Source organism: Coregonus lavaretus (assembly GCF_964263955.1).
Source record: "Coregonus lavaretus genome assembly, chromosome: 27".
Taxonomy (NCBI): domain Eukaryota; kingdom Metazoa; phylum Chordata; class Actinopteri; order Salmoniformes; family Salmonidae; genus Coregonus; species Coregonus lavaretus.
The window spans coordinates 17,371,235-17,384,611 of NC_140014.1; the positions used below are offsets into that span (position 1 = coordinate 17,371,235).

A 13,377-nucleotide genomic window follows, 5' to 3' on the forward strand; every position below is an offset into this window, starting at 1 on the left:
GCTCTTCCTCCCGTGGAAGGACTGCCCACTCAATGATCTCGCATCACGGTTGACAACTCCATTGTGTCCTCCTCCCAGAGTGCCAAGAACCTTGACGTGACCCTGGACAACACCCTGTCGTTCTCCGCTAACATCAAAGCAGTGACCCGATCCTGCAGGTTCATGCTCTACAACATTCGCAGAGTATGACCCTACCTTACACAGAAAGTGGCACAGGTCCTAATCCAGGCGCTTGTCATCTCCCGTCTGGATTACTGCAACTCGCTGTTGGCTGGGCTCCCTGCCTGTGCCATTAAACCCCTACAACTTATCCAGAATGCTGCAGCCCGTCTGGTCAACCTTCCCAAGTTCTCTCATGTCACCCCGCTCCTCCGCACACTCCACTGGCTTCCAGTTGAAGCTCACATTTACTACAAGACCATGGTGCTTGCCTACGGAGCTGTGAGGGGAATGGCACCTCCTTACCTTCAGGCTCTGATCAGACCCTACACCCAAACGAGGGCACTACGTTCATCCACCTCTGACCTGCTAGCCCCCCTACCTCTACGGAAGCACAGTTCCCGCTCAGCCCAGTAAAAGCTATTCACTGCTCTGGCACCCCAATGGTGGAACAAGCTCCCCCACGACGACAGGACAGCAGAGTCACTGACCACCATCCGGAGACACTGGAAACCCTACCTCTAAGGAATACCTGGAATAGTATAACAGTAATCCTTCTACACCCCTCCCCCTCCCCCCCATTTAAAAAAAATTGGAGAAAAGGGGGTGGTTCTCCCACTGGCTATCCTAAGTTGAATGCACCAATTTGTAAGTCGCTCTGGATAAGTGTGTCTGCTAAATGACTTAAATGTAAAAATACTTTTGGAGGATGGCCTGGTGTCAAGAAGGGCAGCGAGGAAGCCACTTCTCTCTAGGAAAAACATCAGGGACAGACTGATATTCTGCAAAAGGTACAGGGATTGGACTGCTGAGGACTGGGGTAAAGTCATTTTCTCTGATGAATCCCCTTTCCGATTGTTTGGGGCAAACCTGGAAAAAAGCTTGTCCGGAGAAGACAAGTTGAGCGCTACCATCAGTCCTGTGTCATGCCAACAGTAAAGCATCCTGAGACCATTCATGTGTGGGGTTGCTTCTCAGCCAAGGGAGTGGGCTCACTCACAATTTTGCCTAAGAACACAGCCATGAATAAAGAATGGTACCAACACATCCTCAGAGAGCAACTTCTCCCAACCATCCAAGAACAGTTTGGTTACGAACAATGCCTTTTCCAGCATGATGGAGCACCTTGCCATAAGGCAAAAGTGATAACTAAGTGGCTCGGGGAACAAAACATCGACATTTTGGGTCCATGGCCAGGAAACTCCCCAGACCTTAATCCCATTGAGAACTTGTGGTCAATCCTCAAGAGACGGGTGGACAAACAAAAACCCGCAAATTCTGACAAACTCCAAGCATTGATTATGCAAGAATGGGCTGCCATCAGTCAGGATGTGGCTCAGAAGTTCATTGGCAGCATGCCAGGGCAGATTGAAGAGGTCTTGAAAAAGAAGGGTCAACACTGCAAATATTGACTCTTTGCATAAACGTAATGTAATTGTCAATAAAAGCCTTTGACACTTATGGAATGCTTGTAATTATACTTCAGTATACCATAGTAACATCTGACAAAAATATCTAAAAACACTGAAGCAGCAAACTTTGAAGACCAATACTTTTTAATTATTTAATTATTTAATTAATTAATATGCCATTTAGCAGACGCTTTTATCCAAAGCGACTTACAGTCATGCGTGCATACATTTTTTTGTGTATGGGTGGTCCCGGGGATCGAACCCACTACCTTGGCGTTACAAGCACCGTGCTCTACCAGCTGAGCTACAGAGGAATACTTGTGTCATTCTCAAAACGTTTGACCACAACTGTACAGTATAGTATAAAAAAAAAAAAAAAATGTATCACTGTTGCTGGCTAGTTGGTATAATAGTGGTCTTAGTTCTCAATTCCCCAATGGTCCTCAGTGTCATTCATTTAACGTTATTAAATGAGCTTTTTGGTTTTGTGAAATGAATGAATAATTTGATCAAGACGCCCTGGACTAGCTTATCCGGTTCAAACAATCATTTGTTAACCCAGGGCTAAGCTTTAGCCCTGGGGTAATGTGCAGTGTGAACACGCCTACTATGGGGCTATGACAGTATGCAAACTATAGTGGAAAAGAAAAACAAACGTGGTAAATTTGATATATTCATCCCTTTATTGAGAATACCATATACCACACCACCCATGATAACATGATGGGATGGAGGAATACAATTGTTCAAATCATAAAACAAAACATTAAAACAAAGACTAAGAGCAAAACTAATTTTCCTCAGAGAAAAGGGGTCTGTCCTGGCCACAAAATAAAGGGCCTTATTTAGTTGGAAGTTTTGCTTTTGGTAAAGTTTAAAATTATTACAGAACTACACAAATGAAGTACTGTAATCTTCTTTTAAACGTTCAAGAGTATATCTTTTTTGTAAATCTTTTTTTAACCTTGTTTTTATTTCTTTTTGCATAGGATTTTATAGAGATGACCCAGGCATTTGAAGCCAATGTAGTGATCTCTCCCCATCTTTTTCTCAGTTGTTTGTGTCCTGGGGGAGGGGGGAAACACAAAAAGCATTGGATAAGAAATATGAACCCACTACAATTGAACCAGTCAAAAGCAATAGATTAAGTTCCATTAGCAAATCTATACACCATTAATGTATGTTGCCAAAAGGTTTGAGTAGACACCATTATCAGTGCTGGGGCAAAATCTCATGCTTCGGCGATATCATGGCTCACATTTTCTCATCTATTAACAATACTAATTTAACAAACAGTTAGTAAGCGCTCTTACACATCAGGAAGTAGCGTCAGCAGCGGTTGAAGTGATGACTCCAACTTTCTGTGTGGCATCCTTCTTTGCCTGGTGGGCCTGGAGCACGGCAACAGCCTCCTCCACCTGCACAAACACACAGAAATAGGAAAAATAAATCAGAGCCTTAGACAAAACTATATGACCCTAGATCACTTTTTATGATCTTATCCTGATATTATCCTGTTGCTGGTACCTTGGAGCGCAGGGATTCGTGGGACTCCAGCATGTGCAGCAGCTCAGAGTTGTCGATCTCAAGCAACATCCCAGTGATCTTCCCTGCCAAGCTGGGGTGCATGGCCTGGATCAGGGGGAACAGGCGCTCCCCTGAGAGAGAGAGAACGAGAGACAGGGAGGGTTAAGAATGGTTCTTATGGTTTCAAATGTTACTGTATAATTGCACCTTATTGCAATGATGTTCAAAACTCTAGATTCTAGAATTTGGCAGTGAACTTCCAAGGACCAATATCACACACCACCAATCTGTTCCAGCACTCACCCAGCATCTGCTTCTGCTCCTGAGGAGGTGCAGAAGCTAGCATGGAGGATGTGAGAGGCTCCTGACCCTGCACATGTACAGCTGGCTGAGCCTGAGAGGAGAAAGACAGGCAACAAAGGGGTTAAAACGACAGAGTGATGGAACAGAAAAATAGTGGAAGGGAAAATAGAGATTTGAGGGAGGAGAAGAGATGAGGGAGGAGGCAGTTTTAACTATGCCAAAGATGGAGGTTGGTGAGATTTACCTGCTGTAAGGCAATGGGCTGCACACCCTGGGGGTTAGTGTTGCGTATGCTGGTGGCGTACTTGTAGGGTGGCATGGCACGAGGGGCAGGGCCTCCCATGGAGGGACGAGGACCCATGGCCTGGCCAACACCTCCTAATGGTAGGGATGACACATAAGGACATATGATGGGCCAAGTATATTAAGTTTGATGAGGTAATCCCCTGTAGCTCAGTTGGTAGAGCATGGCGCTTGCAACGCCAGGGTTGTGGGTTCGTTTCCCACGGGGGGCCAGTATGAAAAATTTATGCACTCACTAACTAAGTCGCTCTGGATAAGAGCGTCTTCTAAATGACTAAAATGTAAATGTAAAATTTCCATAATGTAAATGATAATCAGTTACTATCAGATATACTGAGGGCATCCAGTCTTACCAACTCTCTGAGCTCCAGCAGGCCCCATGCCTCGTGGGCCCTGGGCACTGGTGTTGGGAGCCAGGTGTCTCAGGTTGGCACGTGGACCAGGCTGGCGCAGAGAGTTGGGCAACCCCTGGAACCCACCTAGAAGGGGGGGGGGGGGCAGGGTTATTATTGGACAGCAGTTCAAGTCACCATAATATGTCACTAGGACATATAGTACTTGAATAAACATAGCCTGGATATATAGCCCATGATAAATTGAGTCATTATGTATGATGTCATCTCTAACCCTCACCTTGGCCTCTGCCACCCTGCTGCTGCCAGCGGGGGTTGGGCCTCATCTGGGTCAACTGATTGGGTGCATAGTAGGTGGTCCTGTTTTGGCCCTGGGAGAGACACACACAGTTAATGACAGACGTGTAACCATGTGTGCAATAATGTTGCACAACATTAAAGTTCTACATCCAACTCTACATAAACAACAAATGACTCACTTGTTACAGTGCCAAACATCTTACTGGCATTTGCACAGCAGTATTTATTATATCCACCGACAGAACCCTGACATGGCTGTTGTGAAGGGTATTTCCAGTAAAGCCCACATAACTTTCTCTCAAACCCATTTTAACCCTCTCTCCCTCCCTCACTAACTTGTGGCACTGCAGGCATGAAGTATCCGCTGGCGGGCTGGAACTGGTTGATGATGGCGTTGGCAGGCATGGCCCTCATGCCAGTGATGCGCTGCATGTACTGGTTAGTGAGGTGGGCCTTGCGCTCTTCTTTGCGCTGAGCCAAGGCCACGTAGAGGGGCTTGGAGCCCACGATGCGCCCGTTCATCTCAGTCACAGCCTTGGTGGCTTCCTCAGGAGAAGAGAAGCAGACAAAGCCAAAGCCCTTGGACCGTCCCTCCTCCAGCATGACCTACAGCGAGAGAAGTCAGCCGTGTTATATCTGGATAACACACTCCAAATACACAACTGAAAAGGGTAATGGTGGTGCACTGTTTTGGCTTCTGCTGCAATCTCACTTTGGCACTGGTGATGGACCCGAATTGGGTGAATTCCTTGCGCAGTTTCTCGTCGTCAATGGTGTCGTCCAAGTTCTTAATGTACAGGTTAACGCCCTGAAACCAGAAAAGCACTGCCATGACCCACACACACATACTCAGCCTGGCTTGTTTCCTTAATGGATGGGTACTATGAAACAAGATGTCAGGTTGATTGATGGCATTTGGTTGTAATCAGTGTTCTATTGGACATAGTGGTGCCAGAGGAGGACATGCTGGTTGACCTGGTAACGGCTGATCCTCTCCTGTTTCAGCATCTCAAACTTCCTCTTCAGCTCCCCCTGCCGTTCCATCTTCTTCTGAGCGCGTCCCACAAATACTGTTTTTCCATTGAACTCTTGGCCGTTCATCTCCTCACATGCCTGAATAGAGATGTATTTGTTACAGCCAGTCTATATGCTGTAAACCCATACGTTAACAGAATGTGATTATTAGTGTGATTGTCTCAGTCTTTTTCCACCAACCATGAAAGCCTGCTGACTGTTGTTATGAGGGTATAATAGTACCTTGTTAGCGTCCTCGTGTTTCTCGTAACTGACAAAGCCAAAGCCTCGGGATTTGCCACTGGGGTCGGTCATAACCTTCACGCTGAGAATTCTACCTGCAGGGAAGAAAAGAGAAGAAATGGGACTCAGCTATACGAGTTTTGACAAATGCAATTGCATGTCTAGTTTCCTTGGATGGATTGCAAGACAAATATGTGAAAAACAAAAATGGCTCCACTAATGAGCAAACTCATACTGCATGTTTCAGTCACAGCTTACCGTATTGGTCAAACATTTCCTTTAGCTTGTCATCGTTCATGTCATCTCCAAAGTTCTTGATGTAGACATTGGTGAACTCCTTTGCTTTGGCCCCAAGTTCTGCCTCCCTCTCCTTCCGAGACTTGAAACGTCCAACGAACCTAAACACCGCCAGAGAGCAACGACACAACTCTTGTAAAACAGTCCTGAGCAGGAGGGAGAAAGGGACTGTGATCCATCTCTTATGTTTTTCATCTGAGATTCATGTTCAGGCTTCAAGCAGGTTTTCACAGCACTGACATTGAGGATTCCCAGACTATTAAATGGAAAGAAGCACTTTGTATAAGACAGCAGCACAGTGAGTCAGTCAAGGACCTCTCAGGAACAACAAACAAACTTATTTTTGCACTGTTTATGGCACCACAATCAGGCAAACTGAGCATTCATGCTATACACCCAGAACACACCACACACACAATGACGTTTCCTGGTCCAAGACTTGAGGGATGGAGGGACAGAGGTCCATAAAGAGGAAAGTTGAGGACCAAACGGAGGTTGATAGATCATCTTCCTCTACTCAGACTGTACCTTGCTATGCAGACCTCTCCCAATCTGGCTCCAGTATTGCATTCCTGCATTCGCTCCATCACTAAAACACACAAGCGTGGTTACACACACACACACGACAGGCAGGTGGACGGGTGGACAAACGTACAGACAGACGGATGCTCAGCTGACACATGGAGTGAGGTAACCACAGAGTTGTTGTGTAGGTTTAAAAAGGCACATTTCCCAGTAAGCACTGCAAAAACATTCACTGTTAGTTGTGTAATTCAAGCAAACCACACAGAAAGACAGGGTGTATGGGGACTGAGTGTGGGGAAGAGGCTCGTTATATGCATCTACAGCAGGGATGGGCAACTTTGATGGGGAAGGGGGCCACAAAAAAAGATGGGCCTGCGGGACGCCAGTTGCCCATCCCTGATCTACAGGTTGCTGTTCCTCTGCACACCTCACCTTTTGCCGTGTTACAGTATAGGCCAACAGATGAGCTACTACTTCAGACTCCAACCATGTACAATCCTCATCAATATCCTAGCTGCCCTTGATTGCTCTAAACTGTCAACTTTCTACACAATGATAACTGCAGTTCAGCCCCTTCCCCACACCTCCCCACCCTCTCCTAGTTGATCAGACACTCACACCTTGCGGTCGTTCAGAAGCATGCCGTTCATCTTTTCAATGGCGCGGTCGGCTGCGTCCTGCGTCTCAAAGTGCACAAACGCATATCCTTTGGATCCATTCTCATCACACACAACCTGTTTGAGAGACAAGTTGATGCGTTTTTTTAAAAAGTACACAGTATATACACTACCGTTCAAAAGTGTAGGGTCACTTAGAAATGTCCTTGTTTTCGAAAGAAAAGTTAGTGTATATATACACACACACACGTCTATGGCCATACAGATGTCTATGGTCAGAAACACTGCCATCTTACTTTGCAAGACAGAATGTTCCCAAAGGCAGAGAAGGTGTCATAGAGGGCCTTGTTGTCGATGGTCTTGTCCAGGTTCTTGATGAACACGTTGCCCACCCCAGACTTCCTGAGGGAGGGGTCTCTCTGTGACCACATGATTCTGATTGGCTTCCCTTTCACCACATCAAAGTTCATGGTGTCCAGGGCTCTCTCGGCTAGAGGGCAGGGGGGAGAGGTTAGAGTCAGGGTGTTAACTTACAACATGGAGCCTAAAAACATATCAGTCAATGTGTACTGCACACAACCAAACACCATGTTGTTTATGCTATATAGTGCTCACTTCAAATCATGCACACCGCACCATATGTACGCCTCCCAATAATTCACACTACGACATTGTGTTGTGTTGGATAGGACCAGGACTTATTCCTGGTCATGTCATGTGATCAGGAAAAACTATTGGCCCTAGTTTATGGCACACTTAACTAAGAAACCATGCTACTATTGGACTGTCCTAACTGCTACGCCATGTGGCTATGGAGTCTGACCGCTGCCTGCCACCACACTGAGCAGCTGTTAGTGGGGTGGGGGGGGGGGGGGTGGGGGGTAGCTCCAGTTGGCTAGGCAGGAGCACATGGCGCTCACACAGACAAATGGGACCAGAAGTGCCTTACAAGCCACACGTTTATTCAACCTCTCATAATGAATAGATACAATGGCACACATATAGTGCATGTACAGATATAATTCAAATGAGGCAAATGGCTCTTGAAAACTTTACATTATCTTATAGGTTCTCTAATAAATACCAGCCATTATTATTTATCATGGTCCGTACTACATATGCCAGTGTGCTGTAACTTTGATTTATGTTTCCAGATCTGCCTATTGTGATTTCTGCTGTGCCAGTTCTCATTTTCCTGCCCCCTCGCTCATGTCCATCTGGGTACACATGCCAACCAGAGAGCTCCCCTTTGTTCCTGTCACTCCACAGCAACACACACCCGGGCTTTAGAGCTAAAAATGTCTGGTAAACAAAACGGAGCTCCCTTGCGTCTGCTGGCATCAGCAGTTTGCTGTGCAATTGTACTTCACACAAACCAGCTCAGAGAAGGTGTGTGACGGTCACCCTGTCTGTCTAGTTCTGGAACGTTCCCATGGCCATGCTTGATGAAAGAACATGAGCACCATGTGGAGCTGAGATTGCTCAATGGATGAATAGCAGAGATAAACATATGATTAAATGAAATAAGAGGTAAAGTGAATGTAACACAAAAAACAAGTGAACTTCACAGGTCAGTGTGATGATATTATACTGTAAATGTATTTTGTCATACAACTAAAAACTGGATAGTTTATTCTAGGCGAGGCTGGTAGCCATCCAAATTGATTCTGTCAAACATTACCCTTATATGAAGACTTTAAAACATTTGAGATATTATAGGCAGGCAACATTTGAACTGCCTGAGAGAGGGACTATATTTAGAGAGGGGTCCTGAGAGGTATGTGCTCAATTGGTAGAGCATGGCGCTTGTAACGCCAGGGTAGTGGGTTCGATCCCCGGGATCACCCATACGTAAAAATGTATGCACACATGACTGTAAGTCACTTTGGATAAAAGCGTCTGCTAAATGGCTTATTATTATATTATTGATCATTCTCTCCTATTGATGGAGGGAGACACATTCAACAAGAATGTTCAGATGAGCAACCCCAGGTCTTGCAACTATTTACAAATGCAGCTGTGACATGCTGACACCCAAGTGGAGATGGTCAGCCAACGCTACTTTAGTCACATGAAGGAATACTACTCTCCTCAAATATGTGGTTGCAATTGCAGGCCTAAATCTGTGGTAGTTGTACTACACTTTTACATCCTGACAGGTTATATTGATTGTGTTATGTGATAAAAATACAACTTCCAGGTTATATTGTGACCATGGAGTTCTCTAGCTACACTGGCTCAGACTGAGTCAGATACGTGGTGGCAGGTGTGTAATGAAAACCGAAGAAGCCCACACTGTTTAACCAACAGCTCAAGCTCAATCATGTCAGGTCACACCCCCTAACAATTACATTATTCTACTGCACATAACTCTACTTAGGACAATTAAAAGAGTGATTGTTGAATCGAGTGGTAAATCAAAGTGTGCAATTACATGTTATAGTTCAGATTTCTTACAATAGGAGCAGGGGCTTAGATACAAATGTTGGAAATTCCCTGCAAGCATGGACATTGTAAGCCACTACAACCTGAGCAAAACATTACAGATCCACATGTAGAGGAGAGAACGTGGAGATGTTGTGTATGACACTGCCCTTCAACAATTACTCAAGAAATCCAACCATAAAAAATATGCTGAATCCACAAGAAAAGTTTCAGCAGAAATGTATTTGCAGAAGCAATCTATTCAGACTTATTATCTTCAGATCAGAGGACACACATGCATGACATCACATTATCCCCAGAAAGCAGGGAAATGCAAGTGTTAGGTCGTGTTCCCCTGCTTAGACGTTTCTGACGCCTGGATACGTATTTCAGGTATCAGAAAACCACGTTTCAGCACTCTGGTGCCCGACTGCACAGTCCATAACGTGGTACACAATCATTGGTTGGTGATTGCAACCTCTAATCATGGGAAATGCAGCCTTATTGTTCAGCTGTGCCTTTTCTTCCTCTGTGTGTAAGGCAGCACGGAAGGTATTGGGAATTAATTTCACTACAGAACGGTTCCCTGATGGCCCTTTAAATAGGAGCAGAAATGGGTCACTTTGGGTTAGGCAGTGTGGAGCAGTACCCTGGAGCAGAACTGCAGCCACCCATTCAAAGGTAGAGGCAGAACACAGACAGTAGCCTGGCTACAACATATCCAAAGCAGGAGTCTTGTACATGGCAAAGCAGGAGTCCTGGAGCATATCCTGGTCAATTCTCAAACAATGACACATGGAAGTGGGCCACTGTCGCTATATGGGTCAAGAGATATTCCAAACGTTGTACTTCTCCACTCACCAGTTAGTCCATGAAGGACAAAAATCATTTTGAGAGTCCATACTGTATGTATTAGTAGTCTGATTCACTGTGCCAAGCATGGTTCAGTGCAAGTTTACTTTAGCCCAAAGTGAGGGTTGAAAGGAAAACATTCTCTTACACTATAGTTTTTCATTCATTCTGTTACTTGCAGAGTTAGCCTACACCTCTTCTTAGATTGCCTGTGGATTGGTATGTTTGTACTATGTAGTAGAGTCTGGAGGTAACCACGGAGTTCTATACAGGTAACAGGTGTGAATGCTGTAGATACGTTAAAACAGGAAATCACATCAATAAAATCAAAGATGTGCTTTACATTGGATCCTCTTTAAGACAAATGCACTGAACAGTTGACATGCTCAAATAAAGCCAACATCCAATCAACTCTTTACTGTAGCCTAATGCAAACAGACGCCGTTATTGTGGAGGCATGCTTTATTGCTTACCGTCCGTGGGTTGCGAGAAATTCACATAGGCATAACCCAGAGAGCGTCGGGTGATCATATCACGACATACTCGAATAGACAACACCGGTCCTGCTGGGCTGAATTTCTCATACAGCATAGCCTCCGTGATATCAGGGTGCAGATCGCCAACATAGAGAGAAGCCATTGGATAACTCCCTGTAGTCGCTGTGTTCATTTCTTGGACTGCACAAAATGTATGAATTCTTCTTTCACGCTATAACCACGGGAATTGTTTTTTAAGAAATTGTTCTCCGGGGCAGAATCTGTGCGTAATTTGTGAGTAAAAAAACGCTCAGAATGTGACTTGTGTTCCGATCTAAATTTCAAGACTGGCTCCCAAGGAAAAGTGACAGCTAAAAACAGAATGGAATTTCGGCGTATTCTCCTGATAAATATAATTGTCCTAAACGTCGGATTTAGCCCGGGGCCTCCTGTTAACACAATTTAGCGATTTAGTTTTATTTCGTATATTACGGTAGGCCTATTTATTTTTAAGATTTTATATGTTTTATATTTTTTATATTTTTTTGGTTTTTTAAAGTTGTTAAAGAACGGTGAGTTAGACACTCACGGTTGTTTTGTGGCCGGGGAAAGAGACTGCGTGGGAAAAGCATGGTCACTTTATAGACAGTGCAGTGCGCAGAGGAAATAGACAGGGTCAAACTTGGAATAGAAAAAACCTGAGCATGCGGTGTAAAAGAGAGCGGCGGGTGTACGATCACAACTACCCAGCACATATCCCTACAGCGACATCTGGGTGTGACTATGTGGGGGTCATTATGGCAGGGGGCCAAACACGCCTTAGTTTAAAGGACAATGGGAGAATATTTTGGCCAAAGTAATAAAATATCTTCATTGAAAAAATGGCGTTACAATAACAGTAATTGCAACAAAAAAAATCAGTTGCATTGAGATTATTCAATTATAAAAATGTATAAACGTCTTCTTTGACTACTCTGCCTTGTCCAGCTCCCAAAAGAGAAATTACAAATAAAAAGTTATTCATTAAAAGTCTTACACTAACTAAAGGATACAAGTGAAATGAATAACTAAAATGGAACCATAGTCAAAACTACAAATTACCTCATCACATCCAGGAGGGACAACACCAGGTTCCTCTGCCCAGCCCTCAGCCTCTTCACTGGGAACCTCTCCTCCATGCCAAACCTCCTGATCCCTAGTTCCTTCTCTCTAGGCCTCCTATCCTCCTCATCAATCAGTGTCTGAAAGCCGTCGGCAGCTTGGGACAACTGCAGCTTGGTTTGGACCACAGACAGTCTGTTGCTTTCGGTTTGGTCACCACCTTTTCAGTCTGCTGGCTCCAGACCCCATCAATAGCAGAATTCAATAGAAAGGCTTTCTGGTCAGTGGCTTCAGGGTATACTTTGGGAAATGGGCTCTTCTCTATGACATCATTTTGGAGAAGGGGACTCAACAGTCCATCATTACTTTAAGACATGAAGGTCAGTCAAAACAGAACATCTCAAGAACTTTGAAAGTTTCTTCAAGTGCAGTCGTAAAAACCATCAAGCGCTATGATGAAACTGGCTCTCATGAGGACTGCCACTGGAATGGAAGACCCAGAGTTACCTCTGCTGCAGAGGATAAGTTCATTAGAGTTACCAGCCTCAGAAATCGCAGCCCAAATAAATCCTTCACAGAGTTCAAGTAACAGATACATCTCAACATCAACTGTTCAGAGGAGACTGTGTGAATCAGGCCTTCATGGTCGAATTGCTGCAAAGAAACCACTACTAAAGGACAAGAATAATAAGAAGAGACTTGCTTGGGCTAAGAAACCACAGCAATGGACATTAGACCGGTGGAAATGTGTCCTTTGGTCTGGAGTCCGAATTGGAGATTTTTGGTTCCAACCGCCGTGTCTTTGTGAGACGCGGTGTGGGTGAACTGATGATCTCCGCATGTGTATTTCCCACCGTAAAGCATGGAGGAGGTGGTGTTATGTGTGGGGGTGCTTTGCTGGTGACACCGTCTGTGATTTATTTAGAATTCAAGGCACATTTAACCAGCATGGCTACCACAGCATTCTGCAGTGATACGCCATCCCATCTGGTTTGGGCTTAGTGGGACTATCATTTGTTTTTCAACAGGACAATGACCCAACACACCTCCAGGATGTGTAATTGAGATGGTTTGGGATGAGTCGGACCGCAGAGTGAAGGAAAAGCAGCCAACAAGTGCTCAGCATATGTGGGAACTCCTTCAAGACTGTTGGAAAAGCATTCCAGGTGAAGCTGGTTGAGAGAATGCTAAGAGTGTGCAACGCTGTCATCAAGGCAAAGGGTGGCTATTTGAAGAATCTCAAATATAAAATATATTTTGATTTGTTTAACACTTTTTGGGTTACTACATGATTCCATGTGTTATTTCATAGTTTTGATGTCTTCACTATTATTCTACAATGTAGAAAATAGTACCAAAAAAAAAACCTTGAATGAATAGGTGTTCTAAAACTTTTGACCGGTAGTGTACCTGCACCTGTCCTGGCAGCCACAGTTGGTGAATCTCCCTGGTCCTGACTCAAGACCATCAG

General features: G+C 44.7%; 1 protein-coding gene across 1 annotated transcript; it reads right to left on the reverse strand.

Annotated features, from left to right (window-relative positions):
* Positions 1-2,231: 2,231 nt before the first annotated feature.
* LOC311102869 (polyadenylate-binding protein 4-like) lies at positions 2,232-11,101 on the reverse strand. Its single transcript, XM_084144320.1, has 15 exons — positions 10,803-11,101; positions 7,350-7,543; positions 7,055-7,170; positions 5,873-6,012; positions 5,615-5,709; positions 5,333-5,470; positions 5,070-5,165; positions 4,694-4,963; positions 4,338-4,428; positions 4,058-4,183; positions 3,646-3,779; positions 3,402-3,492; positions 3,099-3,229; positions 2,885-2,989; positions 2,232-2,636 (listed from the first exon to the last, which is right to left on the reverse strand). Exons 1-14 carry the CDS (start codon positions 10,996-10,998, stop codon positions 2,888-2,890), a joined length of 1,920 nt encoding a protein of 639 aa, XP_084000446.1. The 5' UTR covers positions 10,999-11,101; the 3' UTR covers positions 2,232-2,636; positions 2,885-2,887.
* Positions 11,102-13,377: the final 2,276 nt, after the last annotated feature.